Raw genomic sequence first — 19,886 nt, 5'->3', positions numbered from 1 at the left:
GTGGGTAGTGGGTCGATGGGGTAGTGGGGTAGATGGGGTAGTTGGTAGTGGTGGTAGTGGGCTAGTGGGGTAGTGGGTAGTTGGGGTACGTGGGGTAGTGGTGGTCGTGGGGTAATGGGTCCGTTTGGGTCGTGGGGTATTGGTGTGTGGCGGAGTTGGGTCGTTGGAGGTAGTGGGTCGTTGGGAGTTGGGGTAGTTGGGTCGATGGAGTAATGGGTCGTGGGTCAGTTGGGGTCGTTGGTTGTAGTCCGTAGTGGGGTTATGGGTCGTGGGGTAGTTGGGCGTGGGGTAGTGAGGGTTAGGTGGTAGTTGGGTAGTTGGGTCGTGGAGGTAGTTGTAGTGGGGCGTCGTGGGGTAAATTGGTCTGTTGGGGGTAGTTGGGTCCGTGGGCTAGTTGGGTCGTGGTAGTATTTGGGTAGTGGCGGTATTTGGGGTCGTGGGGTAGTTGGGTCGTGGGGTAGTGGTAGTTGGGGTGTGGCGGGACAGGTAGTTGGTAGTGGTCGTGGCGAGTGGGGTTGTTTGGTTAGTGGGGTAGTTGGAGTCGTGGGGTAGTTGGTAGTGGGTAGGGTTGTAGCGGTAGTGGTAGTTGGGTTAGTGGGGTCAATCGTGGGGCCCTAGTGGTTAGTTGGTAGTGGGGTATTGGTCGCGGGTAGTTGGGTCGTGGGGTATTGGGTCGGGGGTAGTTTGGTCGTGGAGGTAGTGGGGTCGTGGGGTAGTGGGTAGTTGCGTAGTGGGGATAAGTTAGGGTGTGGGGTGTTGTTAGTGGGTCCGTGGTGGTAATTGGTCCGATGGAGTAGTTGGGTCGTGGGTATGTGAGGTCGCTCGGGTTAGTTGGTAGTGGTGGGGTATTTGGGGTGTGTAGTGGGTCGTGGGGTAGTTGGTAAGTTGGGGTAGTTTGGGTCGTGCGTAGTTGGTATGGCCGTGGGCAGGGGTATTGGTAAGGGGGGTAGTGGGGTCCGTGGTGAGAAGGTGACGGCCCTAGATTGTGTTGGGTTGGAAGGTTGAGTTGGTAGTTGGGTAGTGGTGTCGATTGATTGGTCTAGTGAGCCTTGTGCGCGCTAGTCTCGGTGCCGGGTGGCGCGGGTAGTGGTGTATGTGACGACGGTTTGTGGCTTGTGTAGGGCGCGTAGTTGAAGGGTCTGTGGGGTAGTTTGGTCGTGGGGGTGATGGTGGAGTTGAGGTCCTAGTAGTGGTTTTGTAGTGGGTAGTTGTAGTGGGGTGTTGGGGTGCCCTTGGGCGTAGTTGGTTAAGTGGGTCCGTGGGGTAAAATTGGTCGGCCGGGGTAGTTTGGGAGTGGGCAAGGTTGGGCGGAGCGTAGTTTGTGGCCGTGGTATAGTTGGGTTAGAAGGAGGTGTAGTTGTCGAGTGGACGTTATTGCAGAGATAGTAAGTGCGTCGTGAGGACGGGACGGAAGAATCTAGAGTAGGTCTGGTAGTTGCAGTATTTGGGGTAGTTGGGTCGTGGGGAGTTGGCGACGATCCTTGCTCGTGTGGGTGTGGGCCGAGGTAGTTGGTAGACACGGCATAAGTGGTGGACCTGTTGGGTCCGTGGGTAGTTTATCCAAGTTGGGGTCGCTGGGGTAAGTGGGTAGGTTGGTAGATAAGGTCTATAAGTTCGTGCGCGGTAGTTGTAGTGCAGGTTAGTGGGTTGATGAGGTAGGGTTGGTAGGTTTGGGTATGGGGTCGTGGCGGTGACCTTAGCCTGGCGCAGAACACTGGTGGTGCGCCTAATCACTGGCCGGACGTGTGCTAGGTCGCGCATAGGTTGTAGGTTGGGCGGGGGTTTCATGTCTAGTGGCAGGCGGTTCTACGTATCGTGCAATGGGTAGTATGGAGTTTAGGGTAGTTGGGTCGTCGGCCCGGTAGTTGCGTGGGAGCAGTGGGGAGCTCGTTGGCCGTGGGGTAGTTGGATAGCGTTGGGTAGTGGGGTAGTTGGGTGGGTAGTGGTAGTGGAGGTAGTTTTGGGTGTGGGGGTAGTTGGGTAGTGGGGTAGTTGGGTCGTGGCCCGGTATTGGGTCGTGGGGTTAGTGGGTAGTTGGTAGTGGGGTTAGTGGTCGTGGCGGTAGTTGGTCAGTGGGTCGTGGTGCTAGTGGGTTAGTTGGTATGTAGGTGGGGTAGTTGGGTCCGTTGGGGTAGTTGGTAGTGGTTGTTAGTTGGGTTGTGGGAGTAGTTGGTAGTTGGTAGTTGGGGTCTGTGAGGCTAGTGGGGAGTTGGTCGGTGGGGTAGTTGGGTCGTGGGCTAGGTGGGGTAGTTGGTCGTGGGGTAAGGTTGGGTCGTGCGGTCAGGATTGGTCGTGGGTAGTGGTAGTGGGGTAGTTTGGGTAGTGGGGGTAGTTGGGTCGTGGGTAGTTGGGTAGTGGGGAGTGGGTCGTTTGGGGTAGTGGGGTGTGGGCGGTAGTTGGTAGTGTGGGGTAGTGGGCTAGTGGGTAGTGGGTATTGGTAGTGGATGGGTAAGTGGGGTCGTGGGCGTAATGGGGTCGTGGGTCGTGGGGAATGCGGGTCGTGGGGGTTGGTCGTGGGGTAGTAGGGGGTCGTTGGGTAGTTGGGGTAGTGGGTCGTGGGGTAAAAATGGTCGTGGGGTAGTTGGGTGCTGGGGTAGTAGGTACTATGGGTAGTTGGGCGTGGGTAGTTGGGTCGTGGGTAGTGGGTAGGTGGTAGTGGGGTAGTTTGGGTCGTGGGTAAGTTGGTAGTGGTCGTGGGAATTGGGTTCGTGGGTAGTTGGGTCGTGGGGGTAGTTGGGTCGTGGGGTATATTGGAGTGGGGGTATTTGGGCTCGTGGGTAGTTGGCGTCGTGGGGATAGTTGGGTAGGTTGGTGGTAGTTGGGTCGTGCGGGTTTAGTTGGTCAGTGGGGTCGTGGGCTAGTGGGGTAGTTGGTAGTGGGGTAGTTGGGTCGTGGGGTAGTTTTCGTAGTGGGGTAGTTGGGTTGTAGGGTAGTTGGTAGTTTGGGTAGTGGGGTCGTGGGCTAGTGGAGTAGTGGTAATAGTGGGGTAGTTTGGAGTCCGTGGGTAGTTGGGTCGTGGGGTAGTTGGTCGTGGGTTAGTTTTGGTCGTGGGGTAGTTGGGTCGTGGGGTATGGGGTTAGTTGGTAGTGGAGTAGTTGTGGTCGTGGGGTAGATGGTTAGTGGGGTCGTGGGTAATTGGTTCGTTGGGGTAGTGGGTCGGTGGGGTAGTTGGTTGTGGGGTAAGTTGGGAGTGGGGGTAGTTGGTGTTCGTGGGGTAGTTGTAGTGGTGTGGGTAATCGGCGGTCGTGGGGTATTGGTAGTGGGTAGTTTGGGTCGTGGGGTAGTTGGGGTCGGTGGTAGTGGGTAGATTGGGTAGTTGAGTAGTTGGGTCGTGGGGTAGTTTGGTAGTTGGGGTCGTGGGTAGTGGGGTAAGTTGGTAGTGGGGTAGTTTGGGTCGTGGGGGTTAGTTGGTAGTGGGGTTAGTTGGGTTGAGTGAAGGTAGTGGGTAGTTGGGTTTAGTGGGTCGTGCGGCTAGTGGGGTAGTTTGGTAGTTGGTGTTGGGTCGTGGAGGTTAGTTCGGTATCAGGGGTTTAGTGGGTAGTTGGTAGTTGGGTTAGTGGCGTCGTGGGGTAGTTGGTAGTGGGCTAGTGGGGTAGTTTGGTCGTGGGTAGTTGGATAGTTTGGCGATCTTAGTGGGGTAGGTTGGTCGTGGGGTTAGGTTCGGCTAGGGGGTTAGTTTGGTCTGGGGTAGTTGGTAGTGGGCTTAGTTGGGTCGTGGGTTAGTTGGGTCGATGGGTAGTGGCGGTAGTTGGTAGTGGGGTAGTTGGGTCGTGGGGTAGTTGGTAGTGGGTCGTGGCGCTAGTGGGGGTAGTTGTAGTGGGGTAGTTGGTCGTGGGTAGTTTGGTAGTGGGGTAGTTGGGTTTGTGGGGTAGGTGGTAGTTGGGTAGTGGGCGTCGTGGCTTAAGTGGGGTAGTGGTCGTGGGTAGTTGGGTCGTGGGCTAAGCTGGGATTAGTTGTGTGGGTAGTTGGGTCGTGGGTAGTTGGGTCGTGGGCTAGTGGTAGTTGGTAGTTGGGGTAGTGGGTCGCGTTGGGCTAGTGGGGTAGTTGAGGTAAGTGGGGTAGTATGGGTCGTGGGGTAGTTGGGTCGTGGGCTAAGTGGGTAGTGGTAGTGGGGTCTTGTTCGGTAGTTTGGGAGTTGGTAGTGGGGTACTGGTAGGTGTGGTAGTTGGGTCGTGGCTAGTGGTGGTAGTTGGGTCCGATAGGGGTAGTGGGTCGTGGGCTTAGTGGGGTAGTTGGTCATAGGGTAGTTGGTCCGCTGGGTAGTTGTGCGCCGATGGGGTAGTTGGTCGTGGGGTAGTTCGGCTCTCTCGCTAGTTGCGGTAGTTAGGATCGTCTCAGTTGGGTCCGTGGCCGGTAGTTGGTGTCGTGTGGTTACTCCGGTAGGTTAGTAGTGTGGTAGTTGGTCGTGGTGGTAGTGTAAGTCGGGCGGGGGTTAAATGTGTCGCCGGGGTAGTGTTGGTCTCGTAGTCTCAGCTCTCGTGGAGTCTTGGCGTAGTAGCGCAGCTCAAGTGGCACCTGAAGTGTAGGGGGATAGTGGTAGTTGGCGTGGCAATGGGGTAAGTTGGTAGTGGGGAGTTGGGTCGTGGGTAGTTGGGTCGTGGGTTAGTTGCAGGTCGTGCGGTAAGTTGGTAGTTGGGGGTAGTTGGGTGTGGGTAGTTGGGTCGTGGGTGCACCTGGGTAGTTTGGCTGGAAGGTTGAGGTAGTTGCGGTAGCTCTTTCAAGGTTGGGGTCGTGGGGAAGTGGTTGCAGGGGAGTGGCCGGTGGGTAGTCGGTCAGTGGGCTAGTGGGTTAGTTTGTTAGTGGCGGAGAAGTCAGTGGGGTCGTGGCGCGAGTGGTCGTTGAACGACAGGTGTTGGGCGATCGCAGGTCAGTTGTAGTGTGAGCGGTAGTTGGGTTGTGGCGGTATGTTGGGTCCGTGGGCCTAAGTGGTGGACAGAACCCATACTCTTTGGACGCTGGGTTAGTTTGGAGGGATAGGGCTAGTGATGTTGATCGCTGGGAAGGAGGGTAGTGAGGGGCGGACGGAAGGTAGTTGGACGTGGGTAGCTCTGTCGTGGGCTAGGCGGGAGTTGGATCGGAGCGGAGGGTAGTAGGTAGTTGTGCGGTAGCATGGACGGTAGTTTGGGTACGTCGGAAGCGGATATAGGATGTAACGGTAAGGAAAGTACAGTGGAGGTAGTATTGGTCGTGGGGTCAAAGCGCAGCAGACATGAAGACTAGAGAGTGATATATGGAGGAGTAGTATGGGTCGTGAGGTAAGTTGGAGAGGGTCGATAGAGTCGATGAAGAAGCGGTCTGGGGTAGCGTTGGGTCGGTGGAGTATATGGCTGGGTGGTTGGCAATAGTTGGACATATATGAAGGTATGAGGGCTTAGTGGGGTTAGTGGGGCTCAGTTTGGTAGTCTGGGTAGTTTCGTAGGATACGGAGTGAAGGTAGTGGGCGCTAGGGCGGTAGTTTGGTCGTGGGGAGGGTAAGGTTGGGTAGTGAGGGTAGATTTGGTCGTGGGTAGTTTGGATAGTGGGGTAGTTGTGGTCGTGGGGTAGTTGGTTAGTAGGGCTAATGGCGTAGGCGGGTAGTGGGTCGGAAGGGTAGGTTAGTAGTGGCGGTAGTGGTCGTGGGGTAGTTGAGTGTGGCCACAATATTACCGCTCGTGTCGCACTAACGTCCTAGCGCTCCTGCTGCCGCGCGGTAGTTGGTCGTGGCGTGTAGTGCGGGTAGTTGGGGAGTAGTGGCTGGTTAGTTGGAGTCGTGGGGTAGTTAGGTCGCAGTGGGGTCGATTTGCGTATGGGGTAGTGGGTAGTGGGGTCGTGCGGCTAGTGCGCGGGTTAGGTTGGTATGGGGTCGTTGGTAGTGGGGTAGTTGGTGTGTGGTAGTTGGTTAGTGTGGTTAGTTGTAGTTGGCCGGTAGTTGGTAGACTGGAGGTAGTGGGTCGTGGGCTAGTGGGGTCGTTGGTAGTGGGGTGCGTTGGTAGTGGGGTAGTTAGTAAGGGTAGTTGGTAGTGGAGTGTAGTTGGCGGTCGCGTGGGCTAGTGTTGCGGGTAGGTGGTCGTGGGTAGTCATGGGTCGTTGGAGCTAGTGGTAGGTAGTTGGTCGTTGGCGGTTAGTTGGCGTCGTGGACGTAGTGGGTCGTGGGCTAGGGTGTACGTTGGTAGTGGGGTCCGTTTGTAGTGGGGTAGTTGGGTAGTGGGGTAGTGGTAAGTGGGGCGTAGTTGGGTCGTTGGGCTAGTGGTGGTCTTGTATTGCTGGGGTAGTGTAGTGGGGTAGTTGGGTCGTGGCGGTTAGTTGGGCTTCTGGGTCCGGGTAGTGGGGTAGTTGGTAGTGGAGGTAGTTGGGGTTAGTGGGGTCGGGGGTAATTGGGTCGTGGGGTAGTTGGGTCCGTGAGGTAGTGGGTCGTGGAGGTAGTTGGGTGTGGGGGTTATAGTTGGGTCGTGGGATAGTTGGGTCGTTGGCGCACGGTATGTTCGGTAGTGGCGGGTAGTTGCGGTTCGTGGCGGCGTAGTGCTGCGAGTTCGTGGCGGGTAGTTGGGTCGTGGGGTAGTTAGGCTAGTTGGGCTAGTTGGGTTGTGGCCGGTGTTGCGGTCCCCCAGTGGGCTCAGTGGCAGGTAGTCTTGGTCGGTGGGGGTAGTGGTAGTCTTTCGGGTAGTTGGCCGGTATTGGGTCGTGGGGTATGTGGTACGTGGGTGGTGTTGGTCTGGTGGTAGTCGGGTAGTGGGCTAGTGGAGGTAGTTGGGTTTTGGAGGAGTTGCATGCGTCGTGGAAGGTAGTTACGGTATAAAGTGGAGGATGAGATTTTGGTCGTGGAGACTGGTAGTTTTTGGTAGTGGAGGTAGTTGTTGGTTCGATGGAGGTAATTTGGGTCGTGGAAAACGACTGCCCTGGGTAGTGGGTTAAGGTTGTCGGTGCTAGTGCGACTAACTCAGAGAACAGACGGAGTGCTAGTTGGCGGTAGTTGGTGTTAGTTGGTGCTACTCGTGGGCACCTGAGTAGTGCGACCACGATTAATTTATACACGGTTAGTTGACGGTAGTCTGGGCATCGGTGGAGCGGGATAGTTGTAGTGGCGCTAGCGTGAGACGCGGTAGTTTTAGGTCGTGGATGGGGTGAGATTGTAGTTGCTGGTTCGGTGGAGAACCCCGGCTTGTAGTTGGGGTCTATGGCAAACCGAGGTAGTGAACGAATATACGCTGGAAATTAATAGGTGTAACAAGATGATAGTTTAGGTCGGTGGATTACGCAGAAGTAGGGTCCGTTAGGTTAGTGGGCATAGTGGCGCAGTGTCGATACGGTAGTTGCAAGGTAGTATGGGTCGTGGTGGTAGTGGTAAGTGGGGTAGTTGGTACGTGGGAAGTAGTGTGGGTCGTGGCTGGCTAGTGGGGTAGACATTCGGTAAGTGTACAATCACTGAGTAGTGAAGGTAGTAGGAGACGTCGTGGGCCTCTAGTGGAGGTAGTTTGTAGTGGCGGTCGCTATCAACTGTATTCTGTAATTGATGCAGAGTCAGAGAAGCAGCAGGTCGCCGATAACTTCATCACAACCTGTTCTACCTTTCACATACTGCATAGCTCCTCTCAGGACCTAGCAACATCCATACCATCCCTCAGCTAATAAAAACCCAATTCTTCAACACCAAAGTTCTCCCCTCATAACATATACCTCTCTCTTCTCTCTCATCTCTCTCTCAAGTCAATCTCAATTATCCAAGGGAGGCCTCTATGTGGCATGAGAACACAGAGACAAACAAAGTATAAGTAATGAAACTGCTATCATTGTGCCCTCAAAATCGCAAGAGCTGAAGGGTACACCGTATGGAACTAGATTTTGACCAATAGTATTACAAAGGAAGTGATAAGCTCAAAAACATCAGAAGAAAAAACCAAATACAAAGTTACCAGTGCTCCAAACATAGGTGCCGAACAAGCACAACAACTTGAGTCAGGCACCATACAGACCCAGCCCTATATTCAAAACAATAAGAGGACATGTGACAGAGATGTCATATCTAAAAGTCATATAATAGCAGTGTTTAATGTAACAAGTGGCCACAGAAATGGTAAAAGCACACAAGCTAATAAGCAAAAAAAACAATCATAAGAAAGTAAAACCTCGCGGTGGATGTAGTTGGAGTGGTGGATTTAGCCAGTCAGAAGTGATTGTTCTTCACTGGGTTGCCCTTTTCTTGTGGGTCAACAGATGGGATTTAACGAACAGAAATCTGTCTAAGCTTTTGACCAAAAATCCCATATAGGCGATGGCACCACTGTGGAATTTTTGGCATATCAACCCATTAGTATGGTAACCCATTGTTACCGTCGAGTTATTATCACAATAAAAAATGATTTGCGTTCGAAATTCTCTTGTGGATCTGTTATTGATAATCTGAGGAGATAAATTATGTACTCTATCGTAAGATATGGTCAATACAGTGAGGGCGCAGGAGGTTGAGGAGGGAGAGGAGGCGAGCAGTCAGTTTCACCACCTCATGATTTGGAGGCAAGATGTGGCACAAGTACGACATCTGTTATCTCAGTGAAGCACGAAATGTCTTGGAACCTAGCAGGCAGGAGGCGCTTTGAACTTGCAAATAGGCAGAAAGACTGATAGCTCAGAGACAATAAGAGAGAATAAGCGATGTACATAGGCAAGAAGATTGTACGACGTTAAGTATTAGGTACAGAAGTCACAGAGAGTCAAGAAATATTACTGCCAATGTAGGACTACTCTCTGTTTAGGGGCCAAAATGGCAGTTCTAGATTGCTGCTAGTTTTTTGAGTTTAATCTTGTGCACAGAAGGGATGGTGGAGCAGAGATAATAAATCTTGTAGTTTTCTCATGAATTTGGGGGGTCTAATTGTGCTAGTTGTCCTGGGGCTCTGGGTAGATGTGTTCGTGTTTGGATGAACAGACCCTAGACCAAAGCTTGGCTTAGGGACTCTTGTCAGGTTCATACTCTCGTAGTGATTGGCTTTGTATTGATGAAGGTGTTTGGAATCGCTTCCTTTTAGGTTGTGTTGTAGAATTTAAAACAGCTCTTTCTGGATTTGGAATAATTAGTGAGGGTGATCCCTAATTTGCTCTGCATGGCATTAATTTGGTGTTCACGTTGTACACGAGATATTTATTTGCAGAATTTCTGCACTGCAGATCTCAATTTGGTGTTTCCCATTTTTGTGAAATCATTGGTTGAGTGAGCGGACCCCAGACCTCACAACCATAAAAGGGCAATGGCTCTATGACTGATTCAAGTATTTTAGCCAGATCCTAATTGGTATTGTGAAATTTATGTTCCTTTTGATAGGCATAGAAGGCCCTTCTTGCCTTGTCTCTTCAGATCGTTCACAGCTGTTTGGAAGTTAACCTGTGGTGCTGATGTTAGGCCGAGGTATGTATAGTTTTTGTGTGCTCTAGGGGCAACGGTGTCTAGATGGAATTTGTGGTGCCTGGTGACTTGGACCTTTTTTGAAGAACCCATTAATTTGGTCTTACTGAGATTTACTGTCAGGGCCCAGGTCTGACAGAATCTGTGCAGAAGATCTAGTGCTGCTGTAGGCCCTCCTTGGTTTCTCTCTCTCTCTCTCTCTCTCTCATCTCTCTCTCTCTCTCTCTCTCTCTCTCCTCTCTCTCTCTCTCTCTCCCTCTCTCTCTCTCTGCTCTCTCTCTCTCTCTCTCTCCTCTCTCTCTCTCTCTCTCTCTCTCTCTCTCTCTCTCTGCTCTCTCTCCTCTCTCTCTCTCTCTCTCTCTTCTCTCTCTCTCTCTATATTAAATTAGCATTTTTTGTTGTTGGGCGGCATGACGTAACAATGTACATATTGCCAAAGCTTACTTTGGAGATTTGCAAAAGTAACATCATTTAAATAATAATAATCAATATTGTCAATGGGACAACAGTAACAACAATAATCAAGGGTTAAAATCAGCTCTGTCTTAGGTTCTGCTGTACGTTCGATCCACACATTGCAGTGTGCAACCACTGTGTGCAACTCAATGCGCTCATTGAGACTGTACTTTGTGAATGTTTTTCTAAGGTTTTGATCAATAACCATGGTCAAATAGTTTGCCACGGTGTACTGTCGATTTAGGGCCAGATAGCAGTTCATTTTTCTTTGTGCTTGTGTTTCCCGGTAAGTAAAGTAGTTTTGACTGTGTTGTAATTTGGTTTATTCTGATTGATTGGATGTTCTGGTCCTGAGGCTTCAGTGTGTTAGTAGAACAGGTTTGTGAATTCAGCCCTGCATGCTTTCTCTCTCTGCATCATTAAGGTGTCCAGTTGAGCTTATTTTTTAAACCTAAGTAATTGTAGTGTGTGCAGTACTCTATATATTTTGTACCAATTGAGAACATTGGTCTAATTCCCTGAGATATGCATCTTCTCTGTTAAATTATTATTTTTGTCTTTTTACGGTTTACTGCCAGGGGCCAGTTCTGTCAGTACTGCTCTAGCAGGTCTAGGCTCTGCTGTAGATATTGTGCTGTGGGTGACAGCAGGCACAGGTCTGGCATTTAACCTCTGAATTGTGGAGACTAACACCAAGGGCTAAAGATTTTTCTAGAATAGTGGTCAATTCGTTGATGTAAATATTGAAGTGCAGGGCTCTGATTACAACCCTGGCGAAGGCCTGGTTAAAGAATTATATTATTTTCTTCTTTCTTTCTTTCTTTCTTTCTTTCTTTCTTTCTTTCTTTCTTTCTTTCTTTCTTTCTTTCTTTCTTTCTTTCTTTCTTTCTCTTCTCAATAAATCAATCAAATGTATATTCATAAAGCCCTCCTGACATCAGCAGTTGTTACAATTCTCTCTCTCTCTCCCTCAGCATGTCTCAGAAAGGGACAAAAAAGGGAGGAGCGCCCTCACCCAGATCAAGGTAAGTGAGACCCACCCGCAAAGATAACGGTGATGACACAATGGCAAAGATGATAATGTTGACAAAGAGGAAGTCAGACCCTTTTGTCCTATTCTCTTTCTCTCCGTCCCCTAACAGCACGTCGTCAAACACCCCCCCGGCACAGGGGACGCCTGGGCGCTCCGGGCTCCGCCAGCCCAAGTCAGGAGAAAATAGCAACAGCTCCAAGAGTGGCAGGAGCCACAGCCAGGGCTCTGTAGCAGCCGTCTACCTGTCCTACCTCAACACTCTCTTTGGACAGGTCAGTAACACTGTCGCCTTTTTATACCTCTGTCACCTCCTGCCTCTCTCGCGTGCCAAATCAGTTGCACAGTGAGTTATGATCCAGGATCGAACGTTTAGACGTTTGACAGAAAAGCTGGGGTGGATTTACACTTTTGATGCAATGCAACCTGGACACAGATCCATAAACCAACTGAAAATGAACAACAACCATATTTCTCGCACCTCAATTCCCCTTCGCCCTAAGCTGACAACTCTATATCAGAGGATTGGCAACAACCACTACTCCATACTGACTCTTAATATAGGGGTCCTCAGCCCTCTGCTGTACTCCCTGTTCACCCACGACTGCGTGGCTTTGCACGAAACCAACTCCATCATCAAGTTTGCTGACGACACTACGGTTCTAGGCCTGATAACCAACAACGACGAGTCAGCCTATAGGGAGAAGGTAAGTGAACTGGCATTGTGGTGCCAGGACAACAACCTCTCCCTCAACGTCATTAAAATTAAGGAGTTGATTGTTGACTTCAGGTACCAGATCCACATCAACGGGACTGCAGTAGAGAGAGTCAGCAGGTGTCCACATCACCAAGGACTTGACATAAGACCAACAACACTATCGCTCGTCAAGAGGGCGCAGTAGCGTCTCTATTTCCTACGGCGGCTGAAGAAATTCGGCATGCCGCCCCGGGACCTCTCCAAATATTACTGCTGCACCATTGAGAGCGTCCTGACCCGTTGCATCATAGCCTGGTATGACAATTTCTCCGCCCATGACCGCAAGGCCCTCCAGCAGGTGGTGAAGARGGCCCAGTGCATCACWGGGACCGTGCTRCCGACCATCCAGGATATCTACTCGAAACGGTACCTAAGGAAGGCCCGCAGCCACGAGCTGTTCACTCCCATTGGGCAAACGGAGCATGAGGTCTGATACCAACAGGCTCAGGGACAGTTTCTATCTACAAACCATCAGACTGCTGAACACTTGAACTGGACTGACCACCTGCACTGACTCTCCACGCCCTCCACTCCCTCACTCACCTACACAGATATACACTCTTTCACACACACACGCACGCACGCGCACACACACACACATACACAAGCACACACACACGCTACACACACATCAAACTGACTCTTATTATGATTTCTAAATACTGCACAATTGAAACACTTTTCCTCCAATCACCCCTTTTCCCAAAACAAGTGTAAACATTGGACTATAAATTGTGCCTTTCTGTATTATACTGATGCTACTGAGCCATTTACTTTATGTTGGTATTTTTATATTTTATTACCTCTTATTGTTGTTCCATTGTAAAGAAGGAGCCTGTAAGTAATCCTTTTGTTGGATGCTGTGTACCATGTGTATCCTGTACACACGACTAATACAACTTGAAACTTGGAGCGCATAGAGTGTGTGTGTTCTGGTGGGAAATCGTTCATAGAAAACCAGACGTGACGATCACAAAGCACGAGGAGCACTTCGATAAAGCACAAACAGATTGACATCCAGGCTACCCACAACCCACTTTTCACAGCTAGCAGCCGTATCTCTACCACGACCCTTCCTTGGCACACTCTGCCCTTGCAGTGACATTGCCATAGAGTATTTGTTTTTTCTGTGCTTGGACACACACAGTGGGAAGAGGTTACTCCACCCCATAGCATTCTAATCCCTGCCTCGACTCGAGTATTAATAACGCCYTTCGCAAGGCTCACTGTCATCCTTCYTTAGCCATAATGAGAACAGAGKGAGACAGACAAACAGACAGATACCAAGATGAATATCTGCGTACCCGTTCTGCATGTGTCTACACTGACCGTCCATGTGTCTTCTTTGTCTGTTCGTATGTCGAACGGTTATAAAACACTTTGCTCCGCCGCCCCATGTGAAATCAAACAGATGGGAATGAACTGTTAAAATGGGTCTGTGTGTTGACTGTTGATTGGAGACTTGACTTTGGCACACTGTCTAATCGTCTCCGGATGAAGACATCAAATGAATGTGTGTTGACCTCGCCTTCGAAAATATGTCCCTGTGTCCGACGCGCGTACACTGTGCGTCAGAATCACTACAGTGAGCACAGGAGCACATAGCGTGTCTCTACGCCATTGGATACCGTATCGCTTTTACGATCCCTGACCATTTTGATAGGGTATTAATTGATTTCACATTGGCTAGTTGTTGTTTTATCATGAATAATCTTTAGAAATAAAAACAAAGATGGCATCCAATGTAAACAACAAATGATGCATAGTAACAGGGGGTGTTCAAAGACTAGGCTTCTACCTAAGTATGTCATCAAAGTAGAATTTTGGAGAGTGTGCAGTGCAGGTCCTTTACATTTGTAGAGTGACCTTAACAGTAGCCGAGATGAGAAACATCCTTTTGGCCTGAGTTCATTTTTCAATTTAACCTTAACCAGGAAGTATCATTAAGGTCAGAGGACCTCTTTCCCAAGGGAGTCCTGTGAATGCGTTGTGTTTGTGTCTGCTGCTGACCTTTAGCACGACCCTGCATACATTCAGCTTGACCCCGATACGTCTGCCGAAATGTGGTTCACATGTGTACTGTAGCATGTTTCCTTAGCCTCCTGTGTTTTGTAACGCTCGTATCCCACTTTATAGCYTCATCCTTACTGTAATGTCCATTGTGCACATTTATCTGTAGGCTATGCCAGCACACTTAATGTAGCGAGGATTTTTTATAGGGCGGCAGAGTCGCTAGCTGTTTGTACAATTGTCCTTGCTGAAATGTGCCACTCARGTACGCCATTGATATGTATGACAGCATACTTAAATGTGGCTAACATGTTTCGTATGCTAGAGAGGTGCAGAGGGGGTAGTTGGTATGTATCTATTGAGCTATCTGTACAGCCTGATCTCATAGACTAGARGTAACATAGTAAAKGTAAATCCGGGACTCSGACACTAGTATATGTTACATTTGGTATGGTTACATAACAGAGATGGTTGCTTAAGGCAAAAACTGAACTTGGGCGGATGGGTGGGCGTGTAACATGAACGTCTAGCAAGCCAAATGTTGCGATTTCGAATCTCATCACCGACAACTTTAGCATTTTAGCTAATTAGCAACTTTTCAACTACCTACTACTTTTTAGRTCCTCTAACCCTTTAACCTAACTCCTAAACTTAACCTTAACCCTAACCCTCAACCCTAACCGCTAGCCTACCAAACATTACCCAGCTAGCTAATGTTAGCAACCTAGCTAGAATTCATAACATATCATATGTTCAGCAAATTCGTAACATATTATGCTTTGGCAAATTCCTAGACATATTGTATGATTTGCAATTTCATAACATTCAATACAAATAGTGATTCATGCCATACGAAGTGGGTGATTGACATCCACAAATGAATACATGCCATACGAAACGTAACAGAGTTATCATACTAAATTGAGTATCTCGGATTTACATACAGAATAATACGAAATGCTCTGAGACCAGGTTGATCMGTATTTTACTGCAATGCAGCTTAGCCTTTGGGCATATCTTTGTGCTACCAAAATGCAGTGTTGTTTGTATGCTATATGTCATTCTGTTTCCACTAGCCTGTGGGGCCTGTCTATMTGGAAGAAGAATTCAATGTTATAAGTATCTTACGTTTTCTAAACTGGATCTACAATACTGGATCTACAATAGCCTATTTATGCTAAGGGAGTTGAGCTTTACTAGTATCTTGTCATTTCTAGCCTGTGTCACTGTAACAAAATAGAAAGACATGAAGCACAGTATCTATTTTTCTACTCAATAATACCGTCTGCATTCCAGTGGGATCCGCTCACTGTCTAGCATGCAGTTGTTTTCTATCCAGCCTACAGGCCTATCTGTGAGTCCAGTAAGATTCATTGACTTTAGCATGTTTCTCCTCCTAGTGTTCTGAGTACTGTGAAATGTCACTGTGCTCTGAGCTTTGCCTGGCCTCAAGTCCTCAACTGGCAGCTTCATTAAATAGTACCCGCAAAACACGGCTCAAGCTCAACGTCAACATGCAAGAGGCGACTCCGGATGCTGGACCTTCTAGGCAGAGTTGCAAAGAAAATCCATATCTCAGACTGGCCAATAAAAAGAAAAGATTAAGTGAGGCAAAGAAACAGACATTGGACAGAGGAACTCTGCCAAAAAGGCCAGCAACCCGAAGTCGCTCTTCGCTATTGACGTTGAGAACTGGTGTTTTGCGGGTACTGTTTTAATGAAGCTGCCAGTTGAGGACTTGTGAGGCGTCTGTTTCTCAAATAGACACTCTAATTGTACTTGTCCTCTTGCTCAGTTGTGCACTGAGGCTCCCATCCTCTTTCTATTCTGGTTAGAGACAGTTTTCCTCTGTTCTGTGAAAGGAAGTAGTAACAGCGTTGTACGAGAATCTTCAGTTTCTTGGCGAATGTAACGCATGGAATAGCCTTCATTTCTCAGAACAAGAATAGACTGATGAGTTTCAGAAGAAAGTGTTTTGGTTTCTAGCCATTTTGAGCCCGTAATCCACAAATGCTGATCGCGCCAGATACTCAACTAGTCTAAAGAAGGCCAGTTTAATTGCTTCTTTAATCAGGAAACAGTTTTTTCAGCTGTGGTAAACATAATTGCAAAAGGGTTTCTAATGATCAATTAGCCTTTTAAAATGATAAACTTGGATTAAGCTAACAAACGTGCCATTGGAACACAAGTAGTGATGGTTGCTGATAATGGGCCTCTGTAGATATTCCATTAAAAAGTAAGCCGTTTCCCAGCTACAAAAGTCTTTTTACAACAGTTAACAATGTCTACATGTATTTCTGATCAAATTTAATGTATTTTTAAATGAACGCAAACCATTTTCTTTCAAAAACAAGGACATTTAATAAGTCACACAAACTTTGAACGTAGTGTATATATATATATATATTATATTATATATATATAAATATAATTATATATATTTATATATATATTATATATATATATATATACTATAATTATATATATATCAGTGGGGAGAACAAGTATTTGATAACTGACGATTTTGCAGGTTTTCCTACTTACAAGCATGTAAGGGTTGTAGTTTTTATCATAGGTACACTTCACTGTGAGGACGGAATCTAAAACACAAATCAGAAATCAATTGTATGATTTTTAAATAATTAATTTGCATTTTATTGCATGACATAATATTTGATCACCTACCACCAGTAAGCTTCCGGCTTCACAGACCTGTTTAGTTTTTCTTTAAGAAGCCCTCCTGTTCTCACTCATTACCTGTAATTAACTGCACCCTGTTTGAACTCGTTACCCTGTATAAAAGACACCTTGTCAACAATCAATCAACAGATTCCAACCTTCCAACAATGGCCAAGACCAGAGAGCTGTGTAAGGACATAGGGATAACATTTGTAGAACGCCACAGGCTGGGATGGTGCTACAGGAAATAGGCAAGCAAGCTTGGTGAGAAGACAAAACTGTTGCGCATTTTAGAAAATGGAAGAAGTTCAAGATGAACGGTCATCACCTCGTCCTGGGGCTCCATGCAAGATTTCACCTCGTGGGGCACCATCAATATCATGAGGAAGGTGAGGGGATCAGCCCAGAACTACACGGCAGGACCTGGTCCATGACTGAAGAGAGTTGGGGACCCCACAGTCTCAAAGAAAACATTAGTAACACACTACGCCGTCATGGATAAATCTGCAGCGCATAACGCAAGGGTCCCCTGCTTAAGCCAGTGCATGTCCAGGCCTGTCTGAAATGTTTGCCAATGACCATCTGGATGATCCAGAAGGAGGAATGGGAGAAGGTCATGTGTGTCTGATGAGACATAAAATAGAGCTTTTTGGTCTACTCCACTCGCCGTGTTTGGAGGAGAAGAAGGATGAGTACAACCCCAGAAACACAATCCCACGTGAAGCATGGAGGTGGAAACATCATTCTTTGGGAGGCTTTCTGCAAAGGGGACAGGAAGACTGCCAGAACCGTATTGAGGGGAGGATGGAATGGGGCCATGTATCGCGGAGATCTGCCAACAACCTCCTTCCCTCGTAAGAGCATTGACGATGGGTCGTGGCTGGGTCTTCCAGAATGACAAAGACACGAAGCACACAGCCATGGCAACTAAGGAGTGGCTCGTAAGAAGCATCTCAAGGTCCTGGAGTGGCCTAAGCAGTCTCCAGACCTGAACGCCAATAGAAAATCTGTTGGAGGGAGCTGAAAGTCCGTATTGCCGCGACAGCCCCGAAACTGAAAAAGGATCTGAGAAGATCTGTGGGAGGAGTGGGCCAAAATCCCTGTGCAGTGTGTGCAACCTGTCAATGACTACAGGAAACGTATGATCCTCTGATATTGCAAAAAGGTTTCGTACCAATATAAGTTACTGCTTTTCTGATGTGTCAAATAACTTTATGTCATGCAATAAAATGCAAATTAATTACTTAAAATATACAATGTGATTTTTCTGGATTTTTGTTTTAGATTCCGTCTCTCATAGTTGAAGTGTACCCTATGATAAAATGACAGACTTACATGCTTTGTAAGTAGGTAAAACCTGCAAAAATGGCAGTGGTATCAAGATACTTGTTCTCCCCACCTGTATATATACAGTGCCTTTAAAGAAAGGTATTCAGAGCCAATATTTTTCATCACATTTTGTTACATTCAGCTCCATTCTAAAATGTTATATATAAAAAATCCTCATCAATCTACAGTAGACACAATACCCCACAATGACAAAGCAAAACAGTTTGGAGTAATTTTTGCTCATTTAAAAAAAAAAAACTTAAATAACACATTTACATAAGTTTGAGACCCTTTACTCAGTAACTTTTGTTAAGAACCTTTGGCAGAGATTACAGGCATCAAAGTTCTTCTTGGGATGACGGCTACTGAACGTTGGCACACGCTGCATTTGGGAGTTTTCTCCATTCTTCTCTACAGATCCTTCAGCTCTGATCGGTTGGATGGGGAGTGTTTGCTGCACGTTATTTCAGTCTCTCAGTCAGGCTGTTAGAAACGGGTTCAAGTCGCGGGCTTCTGGGCTGGGGCCACTTCAAGAAATTCAGAGACTTGTCCCGACGCCACTCCTACGTGTTTGTCTGGCCTGTGTGCTTAGGGTCGTTGTCCTGTTGGAAGGTGAGACCTTTCGCCCCGCTCTGAGGTTCCTGAGCGCTCTGGAGCAGGTTTTTCATCAAGGATCTCTCTGTACTTTGCGCAATTTCAATCTTTTCCTCGATCCTGGACTAGTCCTCACAGTCCTGCTGAAAACATACCCCTGCAATGATGCTGCCACCGACCATGCTTACACGTTTGGGGATGGTTCCAATGTTCCTCCAGATGTGACGCTTGGCATCAGGGCTAAAGAGTTAATGTTAGTTTCATCAGACCAGAGAATCTTGTTTCTCATGGTCTGGCGATTCTTTAGGTGCTTTTGGCAAACTCCAAGGGGTGTCATGTGCTTTTACTGTTAGAATGGCTTTTAGTGGGAACTCTACCATAAGGCTGAATTGGTAGAGTGCTGCAAGAGAGGTTGACTTCTGGAAGTTCTCACCCATCTCAGGGAATCTACTAGAGTTCTTAGAAACTCCTCATAAGGCCCTTCTCCGATTGCTCAGTTTGGCGGGCAGACAGCTTAGGAGAGTCTTGGTTGTTCCAAACTTCTTCTTGGGGATCTTCAATGCTGCAGAAATGTTTTGGTACCCTTCCCCAGATCTGTGCCTTGGCAAATCTGTTCGGCCCTCTACGGAACAATTCCTTGCTTCAAATGGCTTGGTTTTTAACCTCTGAAATGCTGTAACTGTGGGACTTATATAGACAGCTGTGTGGCCTTTCAAATCATGTCCAATCAATGAATTTACACAGGTGGGACTCCAATCAAAGTTGTAAAAAACTCTCAAGGATATCCAGTGGAAACAGGATGCACCGCTAGCTTCAATTTTGAGTCTCATAGGAAAAGGGTCTGAATACTTATGTATATAAGTATTTTCTGTTTTTTATTTTTATAATTTCTTTCCTTAAAAAAAAATCTGTTTCATGTTGTCTTATGGGTTATTGTGAGTAGAATTGCTGAGTGTTTAAAAAAATTTTTTTTAGATAAGGCTGTAATGTAACAAAATGTGAAGACCCATGGGGTCTGAATACTTTCATAAGGCATGTGACAGTGGCTGTGAAAAAGTATTTCCCCCTTGTAATTTTCTTACTTTTGCATTATTTTTTAATTACTGAATGTCATCAGCTCTTCAACCAAAACCAAATATGAGATAAAGGGACCTGAGTGAAAATAACACAACAATGCATATTATTTATAAACAAAGTTATGAACACCTAATGCCCTGTGAGAAACAAAGTAATTGCCCCCTTTAACTCAATAACTGTTTATGTCCCTTTAGCTTGCAATGACTCCAGACAACACTTCCTGTTTGTTGTTGATTCAGACTTCGCGTCAAGTGGAGGATTTTGGCCTACTCTTCCATGAGAACTGCTTTAATCAACGACATTTGTGGGTTTTAGCATGAACTTCTCGTTTCAAAGTCTTGCTACAACATTTCAATCTTGGATTAGGTTGGACTTTGACTGGGTCCTTTTCCAAAATTTCAGATTTGTTGCTATTTCAGCAATTTCAAATTGTGCTTTGGACCATTATTTGGCTCATGACCGCTTAGCTTCAGCTCACAGACGGATGGTCTGACTTCTCCTGTAGAATTCTCTGATACAGAGCAGAATTCATGGTTCTTAATATTAAGGCTAGTCGTCAGGATCCTGAGGCAGCAAAG

General features: G+C 47.5%; 1 protein-coding gene across 1 annotated transcript in view; it reads left to right on the top strand.

The window, feature by feature from the left end:
- LOC111958343 (calcium-binding protein 4) overlaps positions 1-19,886 on the top strand; it is a 33,161-nt gene that overhangs the window by 3,848 nt on the left and 9,427 nt on the right. The window contains exons 2-3 of the mRNA XM_070437170.1: positions 10,807-10,857; positions 10,975-11,137. Coding sequence (XP_070293271.1) covers positions 10,808-10,857; positions 10,975-11,137 — 213 coding nt within the window. The 5' untranslated portion in view covers position 10,807. The remainder of the gene's footprint in view (positions 1-10,806; positions 10,858-10,974; positions 11,138-19,886) is intronic.

This window comes from Salvelinus sp. IW2-2015, linkage group LG34 (assembly GCF_002910315.2).
Source record: "Salvelinus sp. IW2-2015 linkage group LG34, ASM291031v2, whole genome shotgun sequence".
In the NCBI taxonomy this organism is placed as follows: Eukaryota; Metazoa; Chordata; class Actinopteri; order Salmoniformes; family Salmonidae; genus Salvelinus; species Salvelinus sp. IW2-2015.
The sequence above is the reverse complement of the archived record's forward strand: the minus strand, read 5'-3'. Positions and strand labels throughout refer to the sequence as shown.